Consider the following 15,455-nt stretch of genomic DNA (forward strand, 5'->3'; position numbering starts at 1 on the left):
CGGCGTGCAACACAGAAAAAAAAAAAAAAATAAGGAAAAAAAAACTACTACGGTTCTCCACCAAAATCCCAAAACGAAAGTATCGACAGCTATTTACATCAAAGCAAAATAGGACATTTATTTACATCAAAACACCAAACTGTTTACAACCGGGGGGGAAGATCGCGACCATGACAAACTGAAACACAGGGCTTAAATACATAGAAGGAGCAATCAGGGAATGGACAACAGGAGGGAAACACAGCTGGGGCAAATCAGAACTGACAAGACAAGGAAGCGTAAACTGAACACACTGAGATAAGACAGACTTTCAAAGTAAAGCAGGAAACACATAACAGTCACGCCTAAAACAAAACACTGACAACACCGAATCGTAACAGTTCCCCCCACCCAAAAATCAAACATTTAAAACATGTAACCCCAAAGAAAATGTTTGATTCATGCCCAGCGCATACGGCACCGGCTGCTGTTCTGCAGGTGACGCTGATGGCTGGATGGGCCCCTTGGATCCTCCAGTGGAAACGGAAGGCTGGAGCGGTCCCTCGGACCCTCCAGCGAAGGCGGACGAAGGCTGGAGCGGTCCCTCGGACACCCCCAGCGAAGACGACGAAGGCTGGAGCGGTCCCTCGGACCCTCCAGCGAAGACAGACGAAGGCCGGACGGGCCCCTCGGACCCTCCAGCGTATCCCGGACGAGCCGCCATTTTGTTACACCCCGGCCTAGGCAACCGGCGTGCAACACAGAAAAAATAAAAATAGGGGGAAAAAAAACAAAACAAAAAAACTACTACGGTTCTCCACCAAAATCCCAAAACGAAAGCATCGACAGCTATTTACTTCAAAGCAAAATAGGACATTTATTTACATCAAAACACCAAACTATTTACAACCGGGGGAGGGAAGATCACGACCATGACAAACTGAAACACAGGGCTTAAATACATAGAAGGAGCAATCAGGGAATGGACAACAGGAGGGAAACACAGCTGGGGCAAATCAGAACTGACGAGACAAGGAAGCGTAAATTGAACACACTGAGATAAGACAGACTTTCAAAGTAAAGCAGGAAACACATAACAGTCACGCCTAAAACAAAACACTGACAACACCGAATCGTAACACAAGGGTCCTACTTAGATATTTAATTCTGGCCCATGATAAGGTAATAAAGCCACATATGAACAGTGGTCATGTTTATTTTTCAAAAATCTCTAAACATCATTTACTGTATTTACACATCCTTTTTTCTTTTTTTTTTAAGGAACGACACTAAAATTTGAATTGACTCTGAATAGCAGCACAAATCCAGAGTGAAGAAGGAGGCCAAACAGATTTTTCAGGCATATTTAAAGTAATAAGACTAATTATAATCATTTTTATGTAGCAGGATACAAACATTCTTGAGCAAATCAATCTGTATTATATTCAATAGACTTGCACACATTGCAACATTAAACAGAATAAGTCTCATCAGCCATTACACAATAATATGAGGTAATATGAAGCTTTATGATCTGTTATCTCAGTAATAGCAATCTGTATCAGGATGCAGTAAACCACATTGATCCACTCACCCCGGATTTTTAGCGTTAATTCACGAAATGTTTATGTGTCACAATAATTTGCATTTCATTTTGAATAGAGGTAAACTGACATGTATGATAAATACGTAGTGAATACAAAGTTGGGAAAGGCAAGCTTTTGGCTGTTTACCAATCACTCCATAATTTCCTCCATATACAGATAATACACATACAGTACTGAGTGATATAATCCTACATTACACTGACTACATTATGTCCACACTGTCACACCAAAAGAAAACGTAAGCCACAGATCTCGCACACATATGAACAAAATGACTCCAAACTCCTTTGAAAAAACTTCATCATCGTTCATTTTTCCAAGATTTTCACTGTAGTAAAAACAGCCATGTGCCATGATATACAAGACAGAGAAAGCACCTTAGCTGTGCTGGAACTTTAATATCTTTCATATGAGTTTGGTAAAGGCACCAGCCAACCATCCACATACATGCATTTACACCTAACATCCCTCAAAAAGAAGGCTTTGGGCTGAGTTGTCCTTTCCACTTCCACAAAGATAGTCCTTGATGCACTGTCAGGAATCATCCTGCTGTCCTCTGCATCACGTTTGATATAAAATAGCTGGACCACAATGACTGAAATAGCCGAGCACACACAGTTGGATGTGCAAACACAGTTCTCTTTAAACCTGACGATGAACTGTATTTCTCCATAGCAGCCATTCTTGAGTTTTATGACACAGTCTGTTCTGTCTGCCTCTTCATGGTTTATAGAGTAAACAGTATTTCTGTTGATGAAGCTGTCAAAGGCTTCCACTGATCTGAATGAAACAGGTCGATTTAAGAGCTCTTCTATTGCTAGTTTTATGGATCCTGTGATAGCCAGATGCCGTGAATTTCCAAGCAGATCGTAACAATCAGTGGTTTCATTTACTGGTGAAATGCTGGCTAACGGAGAATTTCCGTTAGAAACAAGGGAGCGAAGGTGACTCGGCAGAAGCTGCCAATAGAGAAACTTGTCTTGAATTTTTTGAGGATTGTAGTTTATGTTGCTAAGCAGTGCCCTTAAATTTGCACTGTTCCTCTCAAAACTGAATGCTGATGTTGCCCAGAGAGGCCCCCAGTTACGCACACAGTCAGCTAAGTGGATCAACTGATGGCAGTTGAATGAAACGTTTTCTTCACCATAGAGTTCTTCCATGTTTCTAACAAAGAGTACCAAGTTCTCATGGGCCAGCTGAAGGTCATTTTGGGAGACTGATTCTTGTAGCAGAATGTGAATGCTGATCGACAAACAAAAAAAATGTTGGAGAAATGAAGGCTGAAGGATGCCTGGTAGGACACTAACAGCATAAAATAAAAGGAAAGCTCGCCACTCAGATGCTTTCCAAGTGTCCCGACCCTTCAGTGACTGTAGAGATCTGCTCATTTCTGATGGAGGCTTTAACATTCGGAGATAAGAGTCCATCTGTGAAATCTGTTGACCTACATACCAGTCTTTCATGGAGTTCTCTGAGTTCAGCCACAATCCAATAAGTTGCTTAGTCACACCAACTAAAACTGAGTGCATATATTCTGGTACAAATCCAAACACAATGTCAAACAAAGGAAGTCTGGAAAGTAAGGACATTCCTTTTACTCCACACTCTGAGGTGTTTTCATGGGAGCTTTCAGCCTCTCTTGCATTTTCAACAAACATATTCTTTGATCTTGATTCTTGTTTAGTTTCATCATATCGGTATGACCTCACAGATCCAGAGCCCTTTGGTACCACTGTGCCAGGGTGTAAACACCAGTCACAACCATATTCTCCATTGAATTGTTTGCAATTCCGGAGAAGTGGCCTCGCCACAGCGTCAGAGGAGCAAACCAAGCAGAAGACTTTTGATGAATGAAGAGTGCCTCTGCTGTCTCTCCACTGAAATGGATTTTGGGCTAAATCACAACATTCATCCACAAATGGTTTCAGAAATGTGTTCATATGAGGTTTTCCTTGGCCAAACCAAAATCCAGCAACTATCATATTTTCCTGTCTTTGTGTGTAAGGAAGTTCATTAATAACAAACTGAAGGGGCCAAATTGAGTATCTGGTTGTGCTAAAATTTGGTACTTCATCAAAATTCCATGTCAGTGTGAGATCATCTGCAGCTAGTTTACCCTCTCTGAGGAGATTCTGGTACATCATCCCATCCATCACATCTTTGATGTTATCATGCTCATCTTTAACTGTTTTAGGTAACAACTCAGTGCTGTGGTTCTCAAGGATACCTTTCAGAAGGTCTTTCAGGGATGAGTACAGAAAGAAGTTTCCATTTTGAATGCTGCTTGCTTTGTTGAACACTGAGGCACAGTGAGAACAACAAGAATCAGGATTGTTTCCCATGAAGTTTTTACACTCTTGACAGTAAAACATTGTAAATGTGGTTGGACTTTGTCCTTGTGTCACTGTTGCCCAGGAGCGAATTGGTTCGTTACTCTGAAAAGACAAACAAACATGTGTTTTATATACACAAATAATATCGGCATAACAAAATGACTTGAGGAGAAACATCAATATTCCTTCTTACTGTGTCACTGCCTCTGTCAACTGCTGAAGCAGACTCCAACTGAAATGGAAAAATGTTGTGGTCCTGCATCTAAAACAAGGCCAAAACATCAGCCAGGCCTACCTATACTCTTAATATTTCATATTCACTTGATGAAGGTGCATTTCAGATATGTATATTAAACAAATTTAAAGCAGTTTGCATTTGTTAGCTTCATTATTTATTGCTCCTCTTAATGCAGCATTATGGAGACAAAATGTTTGTCTGCAGATAAAATCATTGTAAATCACTGGATCTTCAACCAGTTTAAAAATATTTTTTCTGACTTCATTTCTTACCGTGTCTCTGCCATCTGTTGTGTCAGACGCTGAAGCAGATTCCAAATGTTGAGGAAAAATGTTTGGCTCCTACGTGAAAACAAATACCAAATAATTATCCAGACAAGGCACAGGCCTTCATGTTGTTTACTCACAGTTTGTGAAAAACAGTTGAGCTGTGTTGGAGAATTCTGCAGAGGACTTAGGTAAACAGCTAACCTGGTTCACTTTGCTCATATTGACACCTGTTTTACTCTAAAGATATGAGTCCTTGAATCAATCAAAATGTATTTTTATTAGTGCTGTCAGCATTAATCTCTTTAAAATGACGTTAACGCCATAATGTCATTTTAACTTAATGGCGTAAGCGGTTAGCTTGTTATTGTTTAGCGGCGTCCAGCTCCACGCATGGGGAGATCCACGGTAACCAGCTAACGTAGATTTGCTGCGTTAATGCGGCTATGGCGTCAATGTCATTTTAAGTCTGACATCATGTCAAGTTCAGGGTTCATTTTAAGATTATAATCATGACCTATAGGGCCCTGCACGGTGTAGCTCCAACTTACATCAGTGATCTTCTTCTGCCTTATCGCCCCAGCAGGTCCCTGAGGTCTTGTGACCAGGGACCAGGGCTTGCTGGTTTTCCAGCATACAAGGTTAAAAACAAACAGTGACAGAGCGCTTGTATCAATGGCTCCCAGACTCTGGAACTCGCTCCCTTTGAGTTCGAGATCTGTGGACTCAGTCATTTCATTTAAAAAGCAGTTAAAAATTTATCTGTTTAAACTTGCTTTTGGTTGCTTTTGTTTGTTTGAGGTTGTATGTCCATTTCTGCTTGTGTGAAGCACTTTGTGATTTTATCTTGAAAGGTACTATTTAAATAAAATTTTACTTACTTACTTTACTTAAGGAGATTAACGCTGACAACATTAATTTTTCTATAATAACATGATGACATTAATAACAAAAATGATCAAAGATTAATCACTCAATAATGAACCATGTTCAGACACAATGAGATCATACCATTTCTGGACTGTCCTCTTGCTCTGCGCTTGTTTCCATCATGTCAGCAGAATCATCATTTGTTCTATTCAAGTCCTGCAGTGGTGAGGGATAAATTTAAGATGTATTTCGTATAATAAAAGAAGTGTGATCAGTTTTGTTATATTGATACCTGCCAGTGTGAAATGCATTACATGCACAGTAAATGCTACATTAAATACATTATCTTGTACTCGAGTATTGTGAGGTTATTTTTCTGAATGTCACAGCGCTCACACACAACCTCCAATCTGATGCATTGCATACACTATTAATCTACTGATCTTAACCGCCATTTGTTTTATTAAAAAAAACAGTATATTTAAACTTTTATGGCTTTATGTTCCAGGATTTTTTTGTAACATTTAATAAAACATTACCTGTAAGTATTCTCTGAGCCTCCTTTTAAACTTTACTCTTGGTCCAATTTTTGGAATCAAAGTATTGATTCTGCCTGACTCGAGACTTAGGAAAGCTTCTTTGTCAATACCTTCCTCTGCAACAAAACGAAGTATTCAAATTGAAATTAGACAAACAAATATCAATATGAAATTACAGTACAGCAGTAATTTATGAAGGACCAAAACCAAACTATAATAAAATACCTTCAAATCTGTGAATCAGCTCACTGAGATGCCATTCAGTTAATTTTTCCTGGACAAAATGACATGTCTCCATCTACAGAATCAAAACAAACACATCACACATTAATGAAACAATAGACCTGCTGATATAGAATAAAAAATAGATGCCTTACCTGTAAGTAATCTTTCAGTCTCTTTCTAAACTTTACTCTTGGTCCAATTTTAGGAAACAGTAAATTAATTCGGATTGAATCTCCAAGGTTTAGAAACGTCTCCTTGTCAATGCCTTCATCTGAAATAATGCCAACAACAAAATAAAATATTCAAAAGTCAGATGAAGCTAACACTGCAAAACATTAATATTCATCAACTTTGAATATGAAAGACTTTTGTTTTCTATTACAAGTCATAAATCACAGGAATATCCAGACTGACTTCTAAATCAGTAAATTACGATGCTGTTCTAGTGCCATTACAGATACAACAATTCCCATTAAATAATAATAATAAACTCATACCTTTAAATCTCTGCATGAACTCACTGAATCCCCATTCAGTTAGTTTGTCCTGGACAAATCCAGATGTCTCCATGGAATTTGCTGTGGGGACAATCAGCAATAACTGATTTATTCATATTTAAAGTATTATTCACTAAATAAGATCATTTACTTTCCTGTGGGGTTCTGAAGTGTCAGAGGTTTAAGTTTCTATGTATCTCAATAACCTTTTTCATGTGACAAGAGGAGGTAAATGTTTTTGTCTCTTAGCTGGATTGAACTGTTGCAACTTTTGCGACTTCATGTCACTCTGTAGAGTTCATCTAAATATCTAAAGTTTCCAGTTTAGTGAAATGTGTTTACACTGATACAAAGGTTTAAGTTTTATTTTTCATTTGATTTCATTTGATTTGGAATAATATGATTTTTACAGAGCCAAAGTTTTTTAAGGGGCAAAAAATGTGAAATTAGCAGGAAACTGTTGTAGCAAACATATTGACATTTTCACAAAAACATATTCTAAAAGATCTCATTAGATCTTATTAATTTCAGCGTTGATAGTTTACATACACATAATGTGCTACAGGCACTGTTTAAAAAATGTTTTAGTCTCCAGATGTCATTTATATAAAATGTATTTGTGATATCTTGTTTAATCTCTCCACTCACCTTTGCTGTCATCAACACGTTGACAAAAGCATGCATTTTTGTCATTGGCACTAAAACTATAGAGACTAAAGACCTGATACTTTACCATCAGCATACTTTTTTCTTCATACAAGGAAGCAAAAGCAACTGAACTACTCTAACCTTCATTTCTTACTTAATAGTCAACAGGAATAAAAACAAACAATAGGAAGGACACTGTCAAGACTGACAGGCAGGCAGGAGTAGTGTTGGCCGTATGACACTGATGCTCCCACACAAGCTTCAAACTCAAAGTTACATTTTCCTTGAACCACTATTTCAAAGGTTGCTTCATTGTGGAAAATCACATGTCCCATGTACATGATCACACCCCACCCTAGTTACTGAAACATGCCCTACCATCCCAACACATCCTGCTCCACCAAGGACACCTTCATCTACCTGCTACATTACATAAGTTTACAGAATCAACTGACCAATCAATCCATCGTTACAAAATTGTATTTATATCATTCACACAATGAATGATATAAATACTTTGATACAATCAGCAAATGGAAATTGAGATTTCATGTGCTGTCTCCTATTTCATTACTAGATGTCACTGAACAAAGCTTTGAATGAATGAACCAATTTTCAACAGGACTGATCAAGTGGTTCAATAGAGGTTCATGGTTTTATTTGCACATCAGGAGTTGGACCCAAACGCAGCATTTGGAAGATGGAGTGGTAAACTAAAAAGTGACCTTATTAACTTGAACTACGTGCAAAATAATTCAGATAAAAACAAAACAAACAAAAAACAAACAAACAAGGAGATCTGAATCTTCGAGGAAAACAGACTACACAAGACTAAGGAGCTTGGAAAGAAAAGCGTCTGGACTTCGCTTGAAGACGTTTCACCTCTCATCCGAGAAGCTTCTTCAGGTCTAAGGTTAAATAGTGGAGAGTCCCAGAGACTCCCAGATTTAAGCCCTATGGGAGAGTTCAAATAGTGAACAGAGGCAGTGGCTTACAACACCAACTGTCTGCCATCTATAATCCAGTTTTGAGATCCCTTCCCAGACACCTCAACACCCACACACATCATAGGGCCTTCTGACCTCACATGATAGGGTGGGGCTAGGTTTCACAATGGCTGTGTCCCAATTCAGGGTCTGCATGCTTGAAGTACGCGCACTACGTACGGTGCGTACTATAAGTACGAGAAGTGCGGAAGTGAGAGGTTTGTGAAATGGGACGGTATACGCTTCGTCGCGCTGTTCAGGTTGCCTAGCAACCATGATACTAACAGCGAGATACAGCATTGTTTGACAGAAATGAAGGAGAAAAATGTTTTGTTGGTCATTCATTTTTGTCATGACATCACTTTGATTAGTTGAGTATCTGAGGCTGAGACCACGGGACTGTAAAACATGATTGTTGGGCTTCATTTCTGTACTGAACAGTCATTTAAGATTAGTTAGTAAATAACAATTAGTTAATGTTGTTCATGAGACTAAAGTCATCTCACTGTGGTAATGTAAATATAATATATAGATATATATATATCTATATAATGTATATTGTATATAATGTATATTGTAATAACATGATATTATGTTGTTCAAATGTGAAAAGTATATTGTGAGAACAATAAAGTTTTCACATTACATGTGATATAGCTCTATTTTTCTTTTGCCTGGGTGGGAGCTCTACGCTTTCGAAATGTTTCGCTTTGAAACCAGACTGAAATGTTTCTGAGATATCGTTAATTTCCAGTAGAGCCTGGAACTGAAGGAAGACAGGATTTTGGACAGGAAGGAGAGTTTAGAGATTGGTTTAAAATTTGAGAACACTGTTGCATTGAGATGTTTGTTTTGTTTTTTTTTTGTTTTTTTTTTGAGAAATGGGTTCACTATGGTATGGTTAAGATCGGCTGGGATGGTTTTAATAATGGTTAAAACTGTAGGTCCAATAGTGTCAAAGACACTATTATCTTTGACATTATTAAAAGAGAGAGGGGATAATAGTGTCACAGGACATTCACAGACACATTTACACCTAACACCCTTCTAGAAAAAGGCTTTGAGTTAATTTGCCCTTTCCACTTCCACAAAAACAGTCTATAAAGCACTGTCATCTTGTTGTTATTAATACATTGTTTGTAATATATAGCACCTTTTCACCAAAGCAATCGTCAGATAAGATATTCATTTTTGACAATCTAAGACTTTTTTCAGTATTATGAATATGTTCTCATAAATTATAAAGTCTAAGGAGCTTAGAAAGAAAAGCATCTGGACTTCTTTAAGTTGCTTGAAGACATTTCACCTCTCATCCGAGAAGCTTCTTCAGAGTCCCAGATTTAAGAGCAATGGGAGTGTCCCCCATGGGTGTAAAGGGAATCAAAACTGGATTATAGATGGCAGACAGTTGTAGACCGTGTCGTAAGCCACCGCCTCTGTTTACCCTCTGCTTTACCCTCTGTTTACCCTCTTTGAACAGAGGCGGTGGCTTACGACACCAATTGTCTGCCATCTATGATCCAGTTTCTAGATCCCGTGCCTATGCACATCCTGGCTCTTCTGACCTCAGGAGATCACATGATAGGGTGGGGCTTGGTTTCACAATGAGTTCACCCGAAACTTTGGCTGATTGTGACCAACACCTGTTTTCACACCTTGGCTCATGTGATTAGGTAGAGGATCAATAGGGGGTCCATGTCCATTTTAGGGGATACTCCAATAGGGCTTGAATCTGGGACTCTCCACCATTTGACCCAGGAATGAGAGGTGAAACATCTTCAAGTCCAGACGTTTTTCTTTCCAAGGTCCTTAGACTACGATGACCTGGATGGCTGAGAACCCCCACAGACATAAACTATATTCGCTCCTCCAGGAGAAAGCTAAGTACCCCAAAGAGAGAGTGGCTCTTTCTGCTGCCACACAGAGGTCTCTGGACAGGAAAAAGAAGTAAGAAATTAAAGGGAAACACATGTTTTTATGGCAATGCTTTTTAGATCGAGTGATTAGTGGTGTATGTGGTACTGGAGTTGGTGAGTCTCCAGCATAGACTAGGAAGATGCAGCAGAAGCCAAAATGCCCCACTACCAACAAATACGATATTACTTCATTATTACTTTTAATTGATTCTAAATTTCACTTGATGTTATTTCTAAATGATTGTCCTCAAAAGTTATTTACATACATTCATTACTCCTTTCCTAGAGTCTTGAAGCCAAGCCAAAGACAACATGTTTGTGCCTCAGGACAGCTTAACCGTCAGGAGCAAGTCTGTACCGGTACAGATTGTAAAACATCTATTATAACACACCCATTGCCTGGTTTTGAACCTCCAATCCTCCCTCCTCAACCACCGGACGAAGCCCCCAAATGTTAAGGTTCAAAATTGAGGAAGGAGAGTACAAACCACCCATGGTCCAGAAGGTCTTGGTCAAACAATGATTTTAATGAATACACACGTGTGGGAAGAACACTCTGTACGCCGACAGCAAGTGATCTCCAACTTAATCAAAGCATGAACAGATATTTTATAGCATCAGGGTTTGATTTATTGACGCCCCTTCATGCGTCACAGATACATTTTATACATAGATCAGATCAACACCACAATGGCTTTTCACCCAGAAGATCATCTTCTATTTTCATGGCTGGTACTTTCCGTTCTTGTCTTAAAGTAAATTGTTCCTCTTTCTTGCCGAGACAACAAGGACGGTTCCTCTTTTACCGAGACACTTTTGCAGTTACAACCAGACATAACTAATCTCTCCTCTAAATAAATTTAACTCATGTGTGTGTGTGTCACGACCTCACATGCTCTTTCTCAATTCACCTGTTGCACTTCTGACCTTTTACCAGACCAGAGGCTCACTGAGACTATATGTATGTCTTCTACTAAATAAATGTTTTAACCAAGAACCTCTACTTAAAAGCTTAATATAAAATGATCTGATATATAAGTGTTTTGTAAGCATGTATTGCAATTCCTTCTATGGCTCCAAGTCACTTGCACAATAGATTGTCCGAACATCGCGCCGAACAAAGCTTCCGACCCCCAATTAATTGACCGAGCTCCAACTCTTTAATAAGCACAGATATGCATTGTGTATGAAATAGTCATAACTGCACCTGAAATACAAGGTCAACATAATAACTGTATGCATAACATCTTAAGGCCTTCTTAAAGCTATCTGTTACATTGTTAAAGCCTCGTCTTAGCCTGCTGCTCAAAATAACTTCCACTTCTGCAAAACTCTCCAAGCCTGTTTCCTGTCCTATTACTTTTAGCCTTTCTGAAAGACACACACTGTTCAACCCCTGAATGCAATATAAACTCCAGATTATATTATTAATGCAATGGTAATGATGACAATTATTTAACAATAGCAGTAAAATAATTTCCCTGCTCCACATCACATATTAATAAAAGTAGCAGTCTTCAGACACAACCTGCTTTCGACGTATAAATAAAGATCTTTGTTTACACACTGGCATGCTGTTACATTAATTGTAAGGGGCAAGTTTGTACTTGTCCAGTAATTATTGTACCAGTATAGTACCAGTAAACATTGTAGTCATTCTTTCTTAGCTCAGTGTCCGCAAAACTTTAAACATTTTTTGTTTTTTATAGATAATTAATTACAGTTCTAACATTATTTCAGTCACATATTCATAAATGCAGCAGTCTTCAGACGCACCCTGCCTTTAATGTATTTAAAGTCATGCCCTAACTGGAGTTTTTACTCTTTTAATGCAAACCTTTCACCACTAAGACTTTAGTCAATGCTGCTAACCACACGATGGTCCTTGAATTAGCTTTGAAAATTCACATGAATGAACTGTTGCTCACCGAGTAGAGCCGTATTGTGAGAGGGTCACCATGGCTATTAGCCAGGCCAGCTTCTGGGAGAAGGGTTCTGGCCCCTGTTTTTTTGTTTACAGTGTGATGATGTGAGGGGAGCCGCGGTGGAGCAATGGACTCCAGGATGAGATGGGGATAGGAGGGTTCTCCTCTTCTGCCTGGGACGAGGCTGGTCTGGACCCTGCTCTGAAGGAGGAATTTCGGTCCTGCTTGTGAACACCTAACAAACATTTATCCTTTGTTGTGGGACAGTTACATTGTGGGACAGGGTGGGAGTTTAGCGAGCATAGAACATTGTGTTTTATATGTTTTTTTGAAATTGGGATTATTTATTTCTGGGGATTTTAGTACCATGACAACATTTTATTGCTTGTTTTTAGAATTGTTTTTCATTCTTCCTCCCTGGTTTGGAAATAAGCTTGTTTCTGATGAGACTTACATCATCTATGTGCCCTGGGTTTCTGACTCGCGCACTCTCCCCTTGTATCTAAAGAACCAGCCTGTATAGTAAGACATTCGCACCAGCGTGTCTACATATTCACGAACAAAAACATCACAGTGCTGTTGGTTTGACTGTTGCCACTCGCCAAAATAATTTGTGTCAACAGCTGATTGTCAATGAAGGAAAAAATAAGTAGCTATAGTTAAATGTAAGTCAAAAGAAGCTAAATTGAAAACACTTAAAAACAGTTGTGTGCCTAATTACTCTGGCTTTGTTATCTGTCATGTTTTAGTGATGCATATATTTAATATCAACTGCTTATAGCTGTAAGTTCAGTTTTATACAGACAGTCAGACAATTTAGTTGTGGTCAAAATACAATATTTAAGTGTGTATGATTTATTCATTGCATTTTTTTTTCTTCAAGGGCTTTAACTACCAGATGCATGCTTAATCATCAAGGTAAGTAAATCCCAAATGTACTGTTTGGGAAAACCTGCAGTCTGTTGAGACTGAAGAAGTCACTTGGATGAGTGACAAAACATTTGTCTCACTGAAAACACTACGCGCAGATGAACACAATCAGCCTTTTGGGCTATAGTTACCAATTTGTACATTGTTCCTTCTTTATCTATGCTGAGTTTTCAGTTCTCTGAGTCATATCAAAGTGTTTTAGTATTTGGTTTTAATGACTTATGAAAAGGAAAAAAGATACAATCTCTGACATCTTCAGTATTCTGATTATTTTTTCATAAACTATAAACTACATTCACTCCTACAGGAGAAAGCTAAGTGCCCCAAAGAGAGAGTGGCCCTTTCTGCTGCCACACATCGGTCTCTGGACAGGAAAAAGAAGTAAGACAAGAAATAGAAACACATGTTTTGCATTAATGCTGTTGAGATCCAGTGATCAGTGGTGTATTTGGACTTCTTTAGGGTTGGTGAATCTCCAGCACAGACTAAAAAGATGCAGCAGAAGCCAAAATGCCCCACTACCAACAGGTGTGAAACACGGCTGTGGGATGTTATTACTTTTTGGTTCATTTTGTGTTTCCCTTTATGCAATTTCCAGATTATATTCTCCAGAGGTTATTTACATACAGTGGGGCAAAAAAGTATTTAGTCAGCCACCGATTGTGCAAGTTCCCCCACCTAAAATGATGACAGAGGTCAGTAATTTGCACCAGAGGTACACTTCAACTGTGAGAGACAGAATGTGAAAAAAAAATCCATGAATTCACATGGTAGGATTTGTAAAGAATTTATTCGTAAATCAGGGTGGAAAATAAGTATTTGGTCAATAACAAAAATACAACTCAATACTTTGTAACATAACCTTTGTTGGCAATAACAGAGGTCAAACGTTTACTATAGGTCTTTACCAGGTTTGCACACACAGTAGCTGGTATTTTGGCCCATTCCTCCATGCAGATCTTCTCGAGAGCAGTGATGTTTTGGGGCTGTCGCCGAGCAACACGGACTTTCAACTCCCGCCACAGATTTTCTATGGGGTTGAGGTCTGGAGACTGGCTAGGCCACTCCAGGACTTTCAAATGCTTCTTACGGAGCCACTCCTTTGTTGCCCGGGCGGTGTGTTTTGGATCATTGTCATGTTGGAAGACCCAGCCTCGTCTCATCTTCAAAGTTCTCACTGATGGAAGGAGGTTTTGGCTCAAAATCTCACGATACATGGCCCCATTCATTCTGTCCTTAACGCGGATCAGTCGTCCTGTCCCCTTGGCAGAAAAACAGCCCCATAGCATGATGTTTCCACCCCCATGCTTCACAGTAGGTATGGTGTTCTTGGGATGCAACTCAGTATTCTTCTTCCTCCAAACACGACGAGTTGAGTTTATACCAAAAAGTTCTACTTTGGTTTCATCTGACCACATGACATTCTCCCAATCCTCTGCTGTATCATCCATGTGCTCTCTGGCAAACTTCAGACGGGCCTGGACATGCACTGGCTTCAGCAGCGGAACACGTCTGGCACTGCGGGATTTGATTCCCTGCCGTTGTAGTGTGTTACTGATGTTGACCTTTGTTACTTTGGTCCCAGCTCTCTGCAGGTCATTCACCAGGTCCCCCCGTGTGGTTCTGGGATCTTTGCTCACCGTTCTCATGATCATTTTGACCCCGCGGGATGAGATCTTGCGTGGAGCCCCAGATCGAGGGAGATTATCAGTGGTCTTGTATGTCTTCCATTTTCTGATGATTGCTCCCACTGTTGATTTTTTCACACCAAGCTGCTTGCCTATTGTAGATTCACTCTTCCCAGTCTGGTGCAGGTCTACAATACTTTTCCTGGTGTCCTTCGAAAGCTCTTTGGTCTTGGCCATGGCGGAGTTTGGAGTCTGACTGTTTGAGGCTGTGGACAGGTGTCTTTTATACAGATGATGAGTTCAAACAGGTGCCATTCATACAGGTAACGAGTGGGGGACAGAAAAGCTTCTTACAGAAGACGTTACAGGTCTGTGAGAGCCAGAGATTTTCCTTGTTTGAGGTGACCAAATACTTATTTTCCACCCTGATTTACGAATAAATCCTTTACAAATCCTACCATGTGAATTCATGGATTTTTTCTTCACATTCTGTCTCTCACAGTTGAAGTGTACCTCTGGTGCAAATTACTGACCTCTGTCATCATTTTAAGTGGGGGAACTTGCACAATCGGTGGCTGACTAAATACTTTTTTGCCCCACTGTACATTCAGCATTCCTTTCCTAGAGTCTTGAAACCAAGCCAAGGACAAACGGTTTGTGCCCCCAGGACAGTTTAACTGTCAGGAGCAAGTCTGTACTGGTCCAGATTGTAAAACAACTTTATAACACGACCATTTCCTGAAGTCATTTTCTAGATAATCCTTCTAAGCTCATTGCCCACCAAGGTTTAAACTGTTTTTTCTATAATTAATTATAATTCTAACATCATTTGTCACATATTCACATAAAATGTCACATAAAAGTAGCA

General features: G+C 39.3%; 1 protein-coding gene across 1 annotated transcript; it reads right to left on the reverse strand.

Moving 5' to 3' along the window:
• Positions 1 to 1,981: 1,981 nt before the first annotated feature.
• Positions 1,982 to 6,627, reverse strand: LOC146633691 (uncharacterized). Its single transcript, XM_085352424.1, has 8 exons — positions 6,555 to 6,627; positions 6,210 to 6,328; positions 6,058 to 6,130; positions 5,833 to 5,948; positions 5,435 to 5,509; positions 4,430 to 4,498; positions 4,113 to 4,181; positions 1,982 to 4,021 (listed from the first exon to the last, which is right to left on the reverse strand). The coding sequence occupies exons 1-8, from the start codon at positions 6,625 to 6,627 to the stop codon at positions 1,982 to 1,984; spliced, it is 2,634 nt and encodes an 877-aa protein (XP_085208550.1).
• Between the last annotated feature and the right edge of the window lie 8,828 nt (positions 6,628 to 15,455).

The sequence above is a fragment of the Diplotaxodon limnothrissa genome, linkage group LG4 (assembly GCF_057381915.1).
Source record: "Diplotaxodon limnothrissa isolate DT_005_m linkage group LG4, D_limnothrissa_male_GT1.1, whole genome shotgun sequence".
In the NCBI taxonomy this organism is placed as follows: domain Eukaryota; kingdom Metazoa; phylum Chordata; class Actinopteri; order Cichliformes; family Cichlidae; genus Diplotaxodon; species Diplotaxodon limnothrissa.

Coding starts and splice junctions, on each gene's coding strand:
- LOC146633691 (XM_085352424.1), bottom strand. CDS start 6,627: ATGGAGACATCTGGATTTGTCCAGGACAAACTAACTGAATGGGGATTC. Junction 5,510..5,832: donor GGCTCAGAGAATACTTACAG/GTAATGTTTTAT, acceptor TCACCACTGCAG/GACTTGAATAGAACAAATGA. Junction 4,182..4,429: donor CAACAGATGGCAGAGACACG/GTAAGAAATGAA, acceptor GCCTTGTTTTAG/ATGCAGGACCACAACATTTT.